Here is a 15,084-nt window from a genome sequence, read left to right as displayed (position 1 = left end):
TTGAGCATGTGTCTCAAGGGGTTTTTAGCCACCCGATGTTCCCTGCATGATCAGCCCATTTTACCTAAACGAGCCAATAAGTTCTCTCTCTCTCTCTCTCTCTCTCTCGTTTGTGTGTATGTCCATGCGGCCAGGGACCGCAAGAATTTGCCTTGATCAGGATTTTTTTTATGGAGAAAATAAAATATCATTAATGGAACAGATATTTACATCATACTATGCGCGTAGAGATATAATCCAGTCTTCTGTGCATAGCTGAGCAAGTTGACTTTTTTAAAATAATAGCATGCTCATCATCATCCTTAGTCATACAAAAAACAAAAAAATGAGTAAACTTCAAAAGATAAGGGAAGAGAGTTCCATGGATAGTTTCGGCTCTTCTTCAACGACTTGGGCCTCTAATGACAATCCAAAGGTTGGGAAGGCTGGAACATGTATCCCAATATATATTAACACTTGGGGATACGTGTTCAAACCCTCATAACCCATGGATGAGTTGTTAGTGTCAGTGAGGATCTTTTTTCTCCGAGAACACGAAGATATGTTGATTTTCTACAACCACTTAAACGTATCTTTGGAATTACTCTAAATTGCCCTTGTGTTTCATTTCTTGTCGCTCTCTCCAAATAGGTTGAGTAGCTAGTTATAGATATAGAATTAAATTGAGCTCTCTCATTGCACAACGTTATCCTATGAGTCTACCTATGCCACGCGCCTACCCTTGAGAGCCTTTAAGTTGGTTGGTTCCCTTTGTCGGCGTCATTGAACCTCATTAGTATTTTAAAATCAAAATGAATGGTAAAAAAAGTTCGATCATTGACAAGGTTCAAAGAAAGGGTGGGCTATTCCTTTCGAAATGAGGATGAGAAACATTTCCTCACATCTTTATTAGAGCTAGGTTGATTGAGCTTCCCGAACCTAAGAGACCAGATGTGAGGTTAGACGAGTAGGAGATCCTAAATATTGCTAAGATGCTAATCACATCTTCATTCTATTTGATTACATGAGAAAAGTAATCTTTGATACCATATGAATCATATGGAATAGTAACATTTTGTTCTAGGATATTTGCCTAGTAATAGGTAGGCCTTCACTAAGGGCTTCACTTTGGTACCATATCATCCCTTTTGTGTGAGGGTGGAGACATAGGATTGATTGCTTTGATACCATTAATATGAACCTAAGGAGAACTCGTATGGCTTGGCTCTTTTAGGTTCCTAAATATTATCCAACTATTTTTTTGTCCATTTACTAGTGTTGCCTCAGTTAACATAGTAGTTGGTGAGAAGTTTGGTTTACAACTCCTTGGTTTCCAATCAGCTAGGGTGCTCACGAAGTTGATTCGTTGTTGAGGCCATCAGCAAAACCCAGCTAATATAGGGGATTTCTTCCCCTTCTCTTTATTGAACTATTCCCACCAAGCTCAAAGATGTTACATGTTAGTTTTGAATGATAACAGCGGCTCACCTGAAAAAGGTGACTAGATCACTATATGATGATGCAGTGAAAACCTATGCTCACCAAGATGTCTTGAGTTCGGGCGTCCTGGCCCTCACCCTTACCTTCTCCTCTCTATGGACTAGGTATTCGATGCCAAAAGAGGAGGGGGGGGGGTGTGGAAGTATGTATACAAGTATACAACTTGTGTATGACATTCAAATAGCCATAGAAGGGTTTTATAATGGGCTTGCTGGGCATTTACTATATATATACCGTTTGATTTTCGAATATTGGGGGGGTATTTTATGCGACCTTTCATTCTATCACATACAATGATACAACCGGACCCTTTCATCTTTCAACGTCGGTGAATCGAGTCTTAAAAAAGGAGGTCCCTGCGTCTACGGCGGAAGATAGTGGTTCCCGACGATTAGGGTTTTATCTTCCTCCAATTGAATCACTCCTTTGCGCTTTCTGAAATCTAAATTGTCTGTGTTTTGCTATCGGAAAGGTAAATAATCCTTTTTTTTTAATCGTTAGTAGCTTCTACAAAATCTGTGATTCAGATGATTCTGAAATTTTGGTTCCGATTCCTTTGGAAATATTTGGATCTTGAAAGAGTTTCCTTGATTTTATTGTTGTAGTTTCTAATAAATCAATTGATGATATCGTTTTTGAGCTAGGATCTCATTTTTGTTTCCTGGCGATTGATGGATATTTCCGCTTCTTGTTTATGGGGATTTCATAATTTGTTCTCTGAGGTCGTTGATTTTCTCGGGGGGAGCAATCTTGATGAAAATTTTCATTTTTGCACAGGTTTTGGCTCTAGTGTTGAGGTTACAGGTCGGTGTCTTCGTGAGTGTTTGTGTATGGGATGATACTTTACTGAGAAGGGAGACCTAATAAAATTCTAGTAGTTCTTATTTGTTGTTTGCTTAAACTTTGGTGGTGTTGGGTATACATATACATATGCAGTTTTCCTAATTGGTTTTCTTGTTTTCTATTTTCAGGGGTTTGTACCTGAAAATGCAAAGGGGAAATGGAGGTAGAGATGATTTCTTTAATTTCGGGGATCCTTTTGCTGGGTTTGGAGGCCTCGGTGGCCATGGGAGTCTGATATCTAACTTTTTTGGGGGAAGAGACCCATTCGATGACCCTTTCTTTACTCGTCCATTTGGCCCCAGCATGTTTGGTCCCAGCATGTTTGGCCCTAGTATGTTTGGTCCCAGCATGTTTGGCCCCGGCATGTTTGGTCCAAGAGGGAGCATCTTTGGAGATTCGCCTGCCTCTGGGTTTATTGAACATGAACCACCGCAGGCCAATTCGCTTGCCTCTGGGTTTATCAAGCATGAACCACCACAAGCCAATAAATCAAAAGGGCCAATCATAAAGGAGTTAAACTCTGATGATGAGGAGGTAGAAGAAACGGAAGCAAAAGAGAAAGCGTCCGAGGAGAAGAAAGATAATCCAAGGAAGCATTCTAGGTCGAGTAAAGACCCATATGTTGAGGAGCCCGATGACGAAGCTGAAGGTATTTCGCCTTTGTAGAAATCATTGCTGGTTATGTTTGATATTCTTGTTAGTGCACAGCTTGTCATTTTCTGAGGAATATCTTAAGTGGGTTTATGTGCAGGGAGGAGGAGCAAACATATGCAGTACATGCATGACTATAACAGGGCTGATAGAACCCAGCCTCAGGCTCGTAGTTTCACCTTTCAGAGCTCTACTGTTACTTATGGTGGTGCTGATGGACCATGCTATACTTCATCTAAAACCAGAAGGACTGGCAGTGATGGAGTAAGAGTATTTCGAGTTGGGGTTTCTTATCTTCCTGCATTTTTATTGAGGTACTTATGCTCTGGTTCTTTTGGATCAGGTGATGATTGAAGAATGCAAAGAAGCAGATACAACAACAAGTCGAGCAGCACACAGGTTATCTAGGGGACTTCATGATAAGGTACTTCCTCTGATAGTTCTCTGTTTTTCATTTTTGGCTGTCTTAAGACTCTTAATATTTGTTGTTCTCTTCCTTATTTATGCTTCCCATCTATGTGCGAGTCTGGTAGAGCATCTATGCTCTATATTGTTGGAACCACAACACAGCTAGTCTTTGTGCACGCTAGAATTGTAATCGTTGGTTGAAATGCAATGTCTGTATTGTTTCTGTAGGGTCATTCAATAATGAGGAAGCTTAATTCAGATGGTAAGGTGGATACCATGCAGACCTTACACAATCTTAATGAAGGTATAATCCTGTAATCCATGTAGATGATTCATATGGGTTAACAATATCTGTGCTTAAAGTGACTTGATACTGAAATGAATTATCTCAGATGAGCTTGTGGGATTTGAAGATGCTTGGAGGGGGAGTGCTAGAACACACTTGCCTGGATGGAATGAGAGATTGAATATGCACGGGGATATAGGTAATTTTTTTGCCACAAAATGTGATTGAGTTCCACGCTTTTTTAAAATTTATGGATCTCTTATTTCTTTGTTGGTGACAGCCAAGCTGGCTTTGATACCACCGCATGCTTTTGAATGGTTGCATTAATGTTTTCAATGTTTGAGACCACCAGAACCATGAAATGGGATGGGGCATTGTCAAGTAAACCTCATTCAACTGGTGGGTTGGAGCAGGTTGGCCTGATAGCATGAGGGTATACTGAATATTTCATTTTTGCCAATGACTTAATGGAATTAATAGTGATCTTTATCATCAGTTAACAATGACACGATGGCAATATTCTGAATGTGCCAAAAAAGGAGTTATAAAGTCCATAGAAGAACAAAGTCGATAATAGCTTCCTAGTAGATTTTGGATACTTGAAAAGAATGCAGTGGAGGAAAAAAAATAGATGGTTCTTTTCATGCTCACTCCTAAATTTTGTTCTTTGAGGAGGAGCTTGACGATAAATAGGATTTCTGTATGCCCCTTACCCTATACTCCACATGTTTAGTCTATCTTACCCTAGATATGAGATATTTCTCTTTTGTCATTACCTTAGGACTGAAAATGTACTTGTAAATAATAAATTTGGATAAAAAGAGAACCATTGATGATCTTTATTGACTTGTACAGATTGCTTGATTGGGTACTGGGAAAAATCGTCTGGTGAGCACTAGATGAGATAGGGGCGTTAGGAAGATGCTTTATGTAAGGAGAAAGATAGTGATATTAGAATATCCGTCTCTGCTGGAGAAGGAAGTCTTCATTCCCTTTTTGAGTTTACATCAGGGCCCATGATTAAGACCATAACTCTTGCTTTAGTTATGCAGAGTAGTTGACTTGCATTGTTTTTCGTATTTATTCCCTTACCCCTTTTTAATTCATTGTTTGGATAGACTGCCCCATTATGATTACTATTATTGGAAAGAGAAAATGTATGTATTAGAGTTAAGTGTTAACATATTGCTTTCTTTGTTGCTCAGCTTTTTCAATATGGAATGCACATGTAAAAAACACACAAGCACACTCCTGTATATGTAAACCCCCCACCCTCTTTGAATCAGGCATTCTGTAGCGGACATATAATCTTCAAACATATTCCATGGTTTCCTTACAGTGCTGCAATTATATATGAGCCAGATGTTGTGAACATGCAATTTTCTAATGTTTTTTTTTTTTTTTTTTTTTTTTTTTTTTTTTTTTTATTTTTTTTTTTTTTACTGATTGCTTTTCTGTTCTTGCTGCTTGGTTGTGCAATGACAATATAGGGGCTATCAGCAGTGGACAAGGGCAGGCAACAAATGGTGGATGGGCTCTTCCGTCAACAGAGCAGCATAAACCTCAGGGATCTGAGAGGAGGTTTGGTGGTGGGGTCAGGACAGGCACCTCCAAGGGAAGGGCTAGGCCATCTACCAGGATTAATATAGATTAAAGCAGAATCCTCTGTGAGAAGTCTCGTGGTTGTGGTCACTAGTAAAATTTTCAGCTTTGAACTACGTAGTTATATACTGGGATGTCCTGATGGGCTGGAAGGGGGAAGAGTTGGGGATCTTTGTGAGCATTTGGGCCTCTGCTCCCACAGTATAAAATGTTAGTACACAAAATTGAGATACATCAACCAGATCGTTCATGTTGGCTTGTGTTGCAATTTTAGGTTGCAACAATGGGAAGGGAAGATGCTGTCATTTAGGTATTACATGCTTGATTCTTGTTAGGTACGTGATATGCAACCAGGGACTCTACAAATTGAATCCATTCTTGGAGCGTCCTAGATCTGCATCAACATTTTACCATGACCTTATACTTACCTCTACAACGGCATCCTTATTTTCTGCTTAGACCAACAAAGTTGGGGGTTGTGTTCTCATCGAGGAAAAAAGTAGTTGGGGGTTGGGGGTTGCAGTTATTGAATGTGAATGTTGTGCCACAAATACAGCTGTTTCCAGACTTGAACCCGCAAGGCTTCACTTCAACTATAGGGGGGAACAAATTCATGTTTCATTCAATTTGATAATTAAAAAAAGGAAAGAAAAAGGAGTCAAAATTTAGGTTTTTCAAAGCTTAGTAAACTTTAGCACAATTCAATCAAGGTGTAGTGTCTAGCTATGAACTTCCACTATAGATTAATAATGCCAGTCACTCAGCTACCTATGGTGCCATTGCCGGAGTGATCTTGCTAGTTGTTGCCGACATGCCCGAACAGTGTTTCGGGCTTGTTTTACACATTTGCAGATGCCCCAATTGTTTGATAACTGAGAAAACCATATAAAGATGTCCTTAATTCTTATTACCATCAAATGAGGAATAGTTTCATTAACACACCGGAACGAGTAAAGCCTTGCTGACATGGCAAGTGACTGGACCAAATTGGGTTGGTGATAACTGATTTTGGAGGAAGAAGAATTACATGCTGATATGGTTAGAATCATCAATAAAAATTCCTCTGGATTCATGAGTCATGAGACATTGTAGAACCCATGTGTGATAACCACAAAGAGGAAGAAACTAAAATGGATTCTAGGTCAACCAGAGATAGCCACCGAAGCTTTTACCAACTACCTCAGAGCCTTGAAAATGGTCGAGGCTACATAGCAACTCCTAAGACAATTTTACTAGTAGCCCAACAATGTAACTCGGGCTAAAATCCAACTTCACAGGCTTTTTTGGGGGGTAACGAGATAAAATCCAACTTCACATGCGCAGGAGAAAGAGATCAGTTGGATCCTCAAAACCCCTCAAATCGTAAGCATATTAAAAACTAACATTTATTGAGATTGGTAGGGGCCGCGCGAACGCGTACCCCCGCTGCCACAAATTATGACGTACACTCTCCCACTTGGGGAGATGTTAGGCGGGCACCCTTCCCATGTGCAATGGAAGTCACCAACCTAGGCAATGGGCCTTCTTGATCACCCATAAACCCCGTCCAGGTAAGTATGTTCAAACCCAATAGCCTTCCCTTATTTATATGCCTCTCTTCCATCATTCCTTCATAAGAATATCGATGTGGGACTAAAAAAACGATGCCTTATGTCTCTCTGTTTTCTATTAACGCTATAGTGGACTTTTAGCATAAGCATACTGGAGTGGGTTTCTTGCTCATCGATTGTAGATTGGAGGACCATGAAGGTGTCTTTTGAGCATTGCAAGCATGTGTGAAGCACGGGAGAGCTGCTGTTGTGGCCTACGATGCATTCGGTAAAAGGTCATGGTGGAGAAGTGGGTCGAAGACTCAATTGTTGCCTATCAGCGGGATCTGCTTGTAACTCGGATACTCGTAATAGCTAAGGTTGGTGACAACGGTGGTGGTGGTGGTACCAATGGCATCAAAATGAGTCGATGGATGGGTTGTTAAGAGTAGATAAGTGCACAGGTGAATAGCATGTTTATAGGATCACATCTTCTCAAGGAAAGAGATTGAGGCCTAGTTTTATGTTTTGCTCTTTCTTGTGGTCTGCTTCTACTGTTTCTGAGGCTTTAGCTCAACGAAAAATAGGTAAGATATAATTGAAAGTACACAAGCATGGATGAGAGTAGGGAGCTCGAAAGCTATAATCTGTGTTATCTGTTGGGCTTTGCCTGTGCAGGTTCGAATCCTGCTGTCGACGACTCTCTCTATCATTCTATCATTCATCTTCAGTGATTCTACCCTTTCAATTTGGTTTTAACAATTCTGGTTTTGCCACCATTGAAGATGAGATTATAGAGGTTCCATCATCCTTACTCCTTAACCATTAGCCTTTAGCCTTTATCAGAATCTTAGAGGGGCCAATACTTTCATCATCATTGGTTTCTCTTTGCAAGTTTTCCTTCTTCACGCCATTCCAAGAACATATCCTTCTCTTTGCTTGTTTCAAGAGAAACCTATTGAGAATGAATCTCAACATCATTTTATTACAATCCAATGTAAGATTCTGCTGGACTTGCAGAAATAAATATAAACTTCCTTCTTTGCCAATTAAAAACCCAAATGAGGTTTTAAATGGAGGAGAGAACTTCAAATCTTAATTCTTACAGTTATGAACAGGGGAGCCTAGTAATGTAGCATCATATAGTAGATAGCCAAGAAAATATATCACTCAGGGGCCAGTGGGGAGAGAAAAGTTAGTTTGTTGATCTTACCGGACCTTCACTCCACCTCTAACTAGATCTTAGGAGCTGTTGGACCAACTGTTAAAACCATGACTAGGATGGTCCATTACAACTGTAACTATAGCCATCTGCTTTTCTACTCTGCTTCTCTTCTCTTTTTGGTCTTTGAGAGTTGAGAGTTCTACAACTACACTGCTTTTTGGTACTCTCTCCTTTCCATGGTTCACTTGTTTTTCCCTTTTTCTTTTGCCTTTCTCCCCTACTCATGTTTTCCCGCTGGCTCAGACCAACAGGGTGGGGGGTTGGGAGGGTTACAATCATTGACTGTGAATGGTTGTGGCAGGGCTACACTTCTGTAGTATGGGGAAGAAAATTCATGCTTCATTTAATAATTAGAGAAAAAGTGGTCAAAATTCAGGCTTTCTTCTCTCAACATTTGCTTAGATTGAGCACACAATCAAACCCAATCTGTATTCACATTACTCTAGCCCAGACTCGAGGCTGCGCCCGATTGTGTTAGTTGTCCATATACAGTCGAGGAAAGTACACCTTACACAATGAATACCATTAACCAAGGCAATGTCTAGCCATGGAAACTTTTTCCTATGATTTGGTGGGTCGCGCCAGGCCCTTGCAGTAGTGCAACGCAAGGGCGACGCTTGAGAACCCCAGTAGCAAGCTACTGTAGTGGGTCCTCACCCGAGAAAAATTAATTTAATATCATGTGAGTCGATGACCCACGTATCAGATATTAAACTGATAAGAACAGATACTACACTTGATCTTAGCCAAAAGGCCGAGAAAGGTATGCTTATTTCATTGTCTCCTTTTTAATTTTATAGGCAGTCTCTTGCCATACCTCTTCCAACTCTAGTCGATGTGGGACTAAGTCAGTATTCATTATTTCCCTTCTTTATGACTATTGCAAATGACTGTTATGCACCTGTGCCTCCCTTTGATGCCCAAACCAGTAATGAAAGCAAAATAAAATGATGAGTCTCCTCCTACCTAGAGAAGCCTCAGTCAGAGAAAACAGCGAATTCATGAATTGAATGGCTAGAAACATTCATGTATGGTGGAGATACACAGGCACACAGGCAAAGAGGTTAAAAGGTCAAGAGCCTTCTTAATGTACTGTCCAAGTATGATGTTCAGTAATTCACACTTTCTCAGATAAACGAAATTCCCTAATTTTCTTTAGGCCTTATAAGAGTCATGGCTATGCACAAGCTTTTTGGGATACGGATCGAAATCCCTTCTCAACTCGGTGACCCTTTTCATATTTACCCCAAATTGAAGCTGCAAAATCTTCTCCCATCTCATGGAAACATCTTTCAGAAATGTGTTTAGAGCATTAAGAAGAGCAATTTCTTCACCAGAGCTCCAATATGAACCATGGCTACTTTCTTTCTTAACCTCAACACTATCCGCCGATCACCGACGATTCGTACATTCCCAGTTTCCAACCACTAGTCCAATGGTTTCAGTAGCTTCAGAAATGAGAACCCGCCGCCCCACCCCCCCCCGTTCGAAAAATAAAAAAGGATTGTTCGCCGAAGGTGACTTGGCTCTTGAATCACACCCCAATCAATGCCCTCGTCAGTCCACTCTTCATTGAACCATCAATTAGATCCCCCATAAATTAATTTATTGAAATTGGTAGGGGCCGCGCGAACGCGTACCCCCGCTGTCACAAATTATGACGTACACTCTCCCACTTGGGGAGATGTTAGGCGGGCACCCCTCCCAAGTGCAATGGAGGTCACCAACCTAGGCAATGGGCCTTTTTGATCACCCATAAACCCCGTCCAGGTAAGTATGTTTGACCCCGTTAGCATTCCCTTATTTATAGGCGCCTCTTTCTTCATTTCTCCTCAAGTTTACCGATGTGGGACTAAAAAAGAGGTCTCATGTGATACCTCTTTAGTCTCTCTGTTTTATATTAACGTGAGTGTATGGTGGGCTGCATATATGAGCTCTATTTGGGGCAGTCTTGTCTTTGCTCTTTCTTTCTGCTCTGTGTAGGCTTAACTTCAACAAAATAGGTCAGATATAATGGTATCGTACAAGGCGTGGATGAAAGTAGTGAGCTTGAATGCTACAATTTGTGTTCAGAAGAGTCTAAATTGTAAATAGCCAAGATCTTTAGTATCTGAAAATCTCATAGAACAACTTCTAAACCAGAAACATAACTTGGAGTCATGGCTCTTTCTGCAGCGTATGTGGATTGAAATCAGAAACATCTTTTTAATCACTTGAAGTTATGGATTTTGATTCAGTTGAGATGTAAGATTTTTCTGTTTTTTTCTGTACTCAGATGTAAGAACTAGTTGGCTTGGTAGGAATTTAATCCAAACTAATTATCTAACTCGATATACGAAGAGAATAATTTATGACTATTTAGGTTTTCACAATCCAAGCTGGATCTTCTAAGCATTCAAGAACATGGTTTTATTGAAGAAATCTTATAAAAAAAAAAGGGGTGGGAAGTGATGGTGATGTCTACTATCACTCTTAATTTACAATGTAAGTGTTAAATTCATTGAGCTCTAATTTTCTCCTTTTCAGAAAAATATACTTTTTCTTTAAATCCCAAGATTTTAATAGTTCAGTTCCTCCTTGTGTGTGGAGAGGGAGACCTGTATAGGAACATCAAAATTGAACTATAGTTGCCCAAACATGTTCCTTATTTTGATCTTACATAAAATCTATAATAAAAGTTAAAAGAGAAAATATGCCATCTCTGCATCATTCGCCAAGCATTCTCAGTTCATTGATTTTTGAGGGAATTAGATAATCATTAATTTATCCTTAGTGACATGTTGTCATAGTTCACTCTGCAAGTAGTCAGTGTCTCTGGGAAAATGAAGGCCTCTGCTTCTTCATTGTTCACTCTGCAAGTAGTTAGTGTCTCTGGGAAAATGAAGGCTTCTGCTTCTTCATATTGTGTTTGGATCAGACATTTCCAACTCTAACCAAACTTTTCCTCTAAAGAAGAGGCAAAACAATGGGGGCATCACCACGAGCCGATGATGTGCATGTTGCTATTGTTTCTTTGTTTTGCATAATGTTTTCTGAAGATGTTTTATTACCTCTCATAACCAATTCAGATCAAGAAAACCAAAGGCCAGGGGGGGGGTTGAGGGGAAGGGGAGTCATGAGAACAATAGAAAAATTATTCATTATAGGGGATTTTCTCCCCTTTGCAAAAGCATCAGTTCACATGTGGTACTTGTGGTCTTGCGAAACACTTAATTGGAATAAAAGACATGGCATTTGTGCTAAATTCTTGGAATAAACATGCAACAGGCTTCATGGAGTTAAAATATATATTGAATTAGCAGGGTGGTTGGAGCCAAGATGAGAGCAACTTGTTTTCCTGCCATGCAACATTAACAAGGGAAAATTCTCCAAGGTTTTCAAGGTGGAAAAGCCATAATAATTTCTGCAATTTTCCTGATAAATAGCTAAACCATACAGCAGCCCTTAAAGAAAAGTAAGATATTAATCTTTGTTACCAGACTCGTAGAATAAGAAATTAAACGCTGGAAGGTGAAGTGTATAGATAACCATGAACAACAAAATGGTTGAAAACATTTTGGTCAAGCATCCTGCATCATTTTGAGGCCTATAACTATAAAACAAAGATCTTGTGATCTAATCCAGATGCCAACATCTATGCACCATTCTTGACAGATATTCCTGAAGATATTTATTCTTCAGAGTTTGTTTTTGATACTTATGTGACAAGAGAAGATTAACTACATCTTTTATTATGTCATGTTATCATGTCTACTAGTCCCGCATTAATCCTGGTATTGGCAGTGACAGAGGCCTTTTGTTCGTTTTGAATTTTTATCTCAGAATGTCTACTAGTCCTGCATCAATCCTAGTGTTGGCGGTTGCAGATGCCTTTAATGGTGGATTAAATTTGCTTTATGAAGCTTAGAATCCTTTTGAGATTTACCGGCTTTTTGGATGTGTCTTTTACTTTTGTAATGGACTTGACATTGACAGTAAATGCACCCCTATTCTTCTAGTACCATGGAGATTTTGACTCTTCTTTCAAATTCCATTCCAGCCCTTTGTGGAGTTTCCTTCAATCACTCTCAAATTCCATTCCAATCTCTTCCTCTGCACCTATGCTGGTTCTATAACCACCCACCCATCCCTCTTTTGAAAAAAAAATTACCTGCTTTACCAGATCAAGGGTGATGAAGGGGGTGTAAATGGGCATGCTATATAATGGAGTATTTCTGTCGGCATCCTTTCTTTGCTCTAAGCATTCTTGTTGTTCAAACCATTTAGGGGCTAAACATATTTCTGCTCAAACAATTTTATAAAAGGGGGGGGGGGGGGGGGGAGGGGACATTGAAAAAGAAAAGGACAGTAGCTAGTTCAGGACCTCCTTAAGATCCTCTGATTTTGACCACATTACTGGTTCATGACATAATTACTTATTTTCTCATGATATGCTCATTGTCCCTGTGTTGGGTTACTAACTTCTTCTATGACTATGGATGGTGAGTAAATGGAAGAAGAGGTGAACAAGTGAATCTAATGGGCATTTTTCTCATGGTCATTTGCTTTTGCTTACAAATGCTATTCCATTTATTTACTGAAGGACCTACTAACTTATTGATCAAACAAGAAGTTTGAACTTCTTTTGGCATATTCTATTGTTATAATTTTTTGTCAGTTCGGTATATGGTTCTATTTAGAACTTTTTGATTATGTGTATGTCTTATAAAATATAGTAACTACTTGGCTATATGATATATAGATTGAAGATTTGAATGTTATCACTTATTATGGTGCTTTTAATCGATTGCTGGCTGTAGGTTTATGGCAATGAGCTCAGTGACAGGTCATATTACACGTGTGTATCTGACTCAGTTCTTCTTTATTGTTTTACTTCAGATCATGTTTCTGTTGGTTTTCTTAAACTGATACATTTTTCTAAAATTTCAGATTCATTTAATCTGTTTTTAATAAGTTATTAAATCTCTATTCTGGTTTTGTTTTTTTCTCTATGATTCTGGAATTGTCTTGGTTTTCTAAAACTCTACTCTCTCAGGTGGTTAGAAACCCATTACTAGCTGTTCACAAAAGGAAGTTCACTTAACCACGGGTTCTGACATTTAGTTATACAAATGCCCAAACCACCTTGCAAAGGGTAGGTTGTGATGTATAATTTCAAAGGATCTTTTTTTTCTCTTGGGTAGAGTTTTGAAGGATCTCAGTTGAGAGCTATTTTGTCAATCAAACATCTACTTCTCATTAGCTAGAAAAGGGTCTATACCAAATGCTTGGGGGAAAAGTCTGAAGATCAGATGGCCAAGTCAGAAAGACAAGGTCATGTAGATTTGGTTTCTGATGCAATATGAATTTATAAGTGGTTTGTTGTATTTTCTGATTTGACTGTGAAGCTGCAGGCTTCTTAGACTAGAAAAGATTGTGCACGAATGAAACAAATAGACTAGACATTTGTCGGGGCATTCTAACAAACTCAGAATCTCCTGTTCCAACTTCCAGTCATTCCACCCTCCTGTGGCCTATCTTTCCTTGTTTAACATACCAATGAGTTCTTGGTTTCTCATATATATTGTCCTCTTATTTAATTTGACAGCAAATTATTAAGGCTGCTTCGGAAGAGCAAAAGAAGAAGATTGCTAAGTAGTAAGTTCTTTCCTCTGTCAATGCTACCATCTGTGCTATCTTGCCATTTGATTTCCTTCCGTTCATTCTTTTTAACCTTTACCTACATGAATCATTTATCTTATTTGCTGAATTTTGAGAGGCTAACAAGTCATTATTTTCAGTTTGCTATCACTGTCTAATTGAAGGACAGCAATAGGAAAGCAGGAGAGGCTGCAAAACATGAAGGTCCTATCACAAAAGAAGGCTTTTAGGAGAAGCCGAGATAGATGGGATCGACCGAGTAATCATAGGGACTGCATGATTTGGGCTTGAAATAATATGAGGTTGATGCAGATACGGCTGCCCTTTCTTGGTTGGACCAGCATGACCGGCTTTGGAAGCCAAGAGCCAAGAAGAACCGGTCCAGCCCAGGGTTTTGGTCCAACAAGGGTTGGAAATAAAATTAGTAGTTTACCTAGTATTTTATTTCATGCTTTTAGTTTCCAAACTTGAACGTAGAAGTAGGATTTATTTCCTTGCTTTGGTTTCCTTTTTATAGTTGTTTCCTAATTTCGGCTAGTTTCCATTCTAGTTAAGTTTCTAATTTCATGTTCCTATTTTTCTATATATTGGTTGTAATCGACTGAAGATTTAGAGAGAGTAATTTGATTATTGAATGAATGTGTGAGTGTGATCTCCTTTTCCCCATCTCAACTCTGATTTCCCCTCCCTTCCCTAAGGGTTCTCCATCAGAGGTATTAACAATTACCCAATTAAAAATTCATCTTTGGTTTGTTAGGAATTTTCAGTTTGTTTCCTTTGGTGTTCTTTGGCTTTTTTATGTTAAGGCAGAAGGTGGAGCAATTAATTTACACCTTGAACCGTTACATGGATTGAATATGAAGAAGACTGTTGCCAGATGATGAGCTTAAACAAGTGGTATCCAGAAGAAATCCATTATGCTGAAAAGAAAACAAAGAGCATTCATCCTCTATGACCACAATCATCTAGTATATGTATGGTACAACAGCTTCATTTTTTCTATTTTTCTTCCCGACCGCCACTTCTGTTCATAACTTTTCAATCGTCTTCCATTCTTATCGATACACATTCTATTATTGGGTTCTCCTTGAAATGGTGTTACCAGGTCAAGTGCCTTCTGGAATAATATCAAATTATTGTCACAAATAGAGTCCTATGGTAATACTGTCAAAGTTGGACAATTTGAGTGACGTCTTTATGTTTACATGGTCAAATCCTTGAGCTAAGTAACCAACAAATCACCTAAACGTTTCATTTTTGGAGCCATAATACAATGGAATTACATTGTTCATGGAAAAGAACAGAGAAAAAGGACTAGGAGTTGTTGAGCATCACTTCTTTTAATAATTTGAAATAAAAGATTTGGGAGACAATAGCTTGAAATAGCTTAAACATTCCCCTTCCACCAACCCCCCTCCCCC

The 15,084-nt window shown here is 39.1% G+C and overlaps 1 protein-coding gene and 3 non-coding genes across 6 annotated transcripts; 1 reads left to right on the top strand and 3 right to left on the bottom strand.

The window, feature by feature from the left end:
• The first annotated feature begins 1,622 nt into the window (after positions 1-1,622).
• On the top strand, positions 1,623-5,585 carry LOC122087956. Of its 3 annotated transcripts, XM_042657091.1 has the most exons (8): positions 1,623-1,951; positions 2,257-2,283; positions 2,451-2,971; positions 3,059-3,237; positions 3,317-3,397; positions 3,610-3,685; positions 3,774-3,866; positions 5,158-5,585. In XM_042657091.1, the coding sequence occupies exons 3-8, from the start codon at positions 2,467-2,469 to the stop codon at positions 5,319-5,321; spliced, it is 1,098 nt and encodes a 365-aa protein (XP_042513025.1). In that variant the 5' UTR covers positions 1,623-1,951; positions 2,257-2,283; positions 2,451-2,466; the 3' UTR covers positions 5,322-5,585. The 3 variants fall into 3 exon arrangements, with proteins under 3 accessions (XP_042513025.1, XP_042513024.1, XP_042513026.1); XM_042657090.1 differs by lacking the exon at positions 2,257-2,283 and having other exon boundaries at positions 1,625-1,951; XM_042657092.1 differs by lacking the exon at positions 2,257-2,283 and having other exon boundaries at positions 1,632-1,951; positions 3,074-3,237.
• Positions 5,586-6,666: 1,081 nt separating this feature from the next.
• Positions 6,667-6,827, bottom strand: LOC122090201. The gene has a single exon (XR_006143443.1). It is a non-coding gene; the product is annotated as a U1 spliceosomal RNA (small nuclear RNA).
• A 1,767-nt stretch (positions 6,828-8,594) lies between these two features.
• On the bottom strand, positions 8,595-8,790 carry LOC122090204. Its single transcript, XR_006143446.1, has one exon. It is a non-coding gene; the product is annotated as a U2 spliceosomal RNA (small nuclear RNA).
• Positions 8,791-9,640: 850 nt separating this feature from the next.
• LOC122090200 lies at positions 9,641-9,801 on the bottom strand. The gene has a single exon (XR_006143442.1). It is a non-coding gene; the product is annotated as a U1 spliceosomal RNA (small nuclear RNA).
• Between the last annotated feature and the right edge of the window lie 5,283 nt (positions 9,802-15,084).

Source organism: Macadamia integrifolia, chromosome 9 (assembly GCF_013358625.1).
Source record: "Macadamia integrifolia cultivar HAES 741 chromosome 9, SCU_Mint_v3, whole genome shotgun sequence".
Taxonomy (NCBI): domain Eukaryota; kingdom Viridiplantae; phylum Streptophyta; class Magnoliopsida; order Proteales; family Proteaceae; genus Macadamia; species Macadamia integrifolia.
Note: the sequence above shows the minus strand (reverse complement) of the source record. Positions and strands in the feature narration are given on the sequence as shown.

Coding starts and splice junctions, on each gene's coding strand:
- LOC122087956 (XM_042657091.1), top strand. CDS start 2,467: ATGCAAAGGGGAAATGGAGGTAGAGATGATTTCTTTAATTTCGGGGAT. Junction 2,972..3,058: donor GCCCGATGACGAAGCTGAAG/GTATTTCGCCTT, acceptor GAATATCTTAAG/TGGGTTTATGTGCAGGGAGG. Junction 3,867..5,157: donor GAATATGCACGGGGATATAG/GTAATTTTTTTG, acceptor ATGACAATATAG/GGGCTATCAGCAGTGGACAA.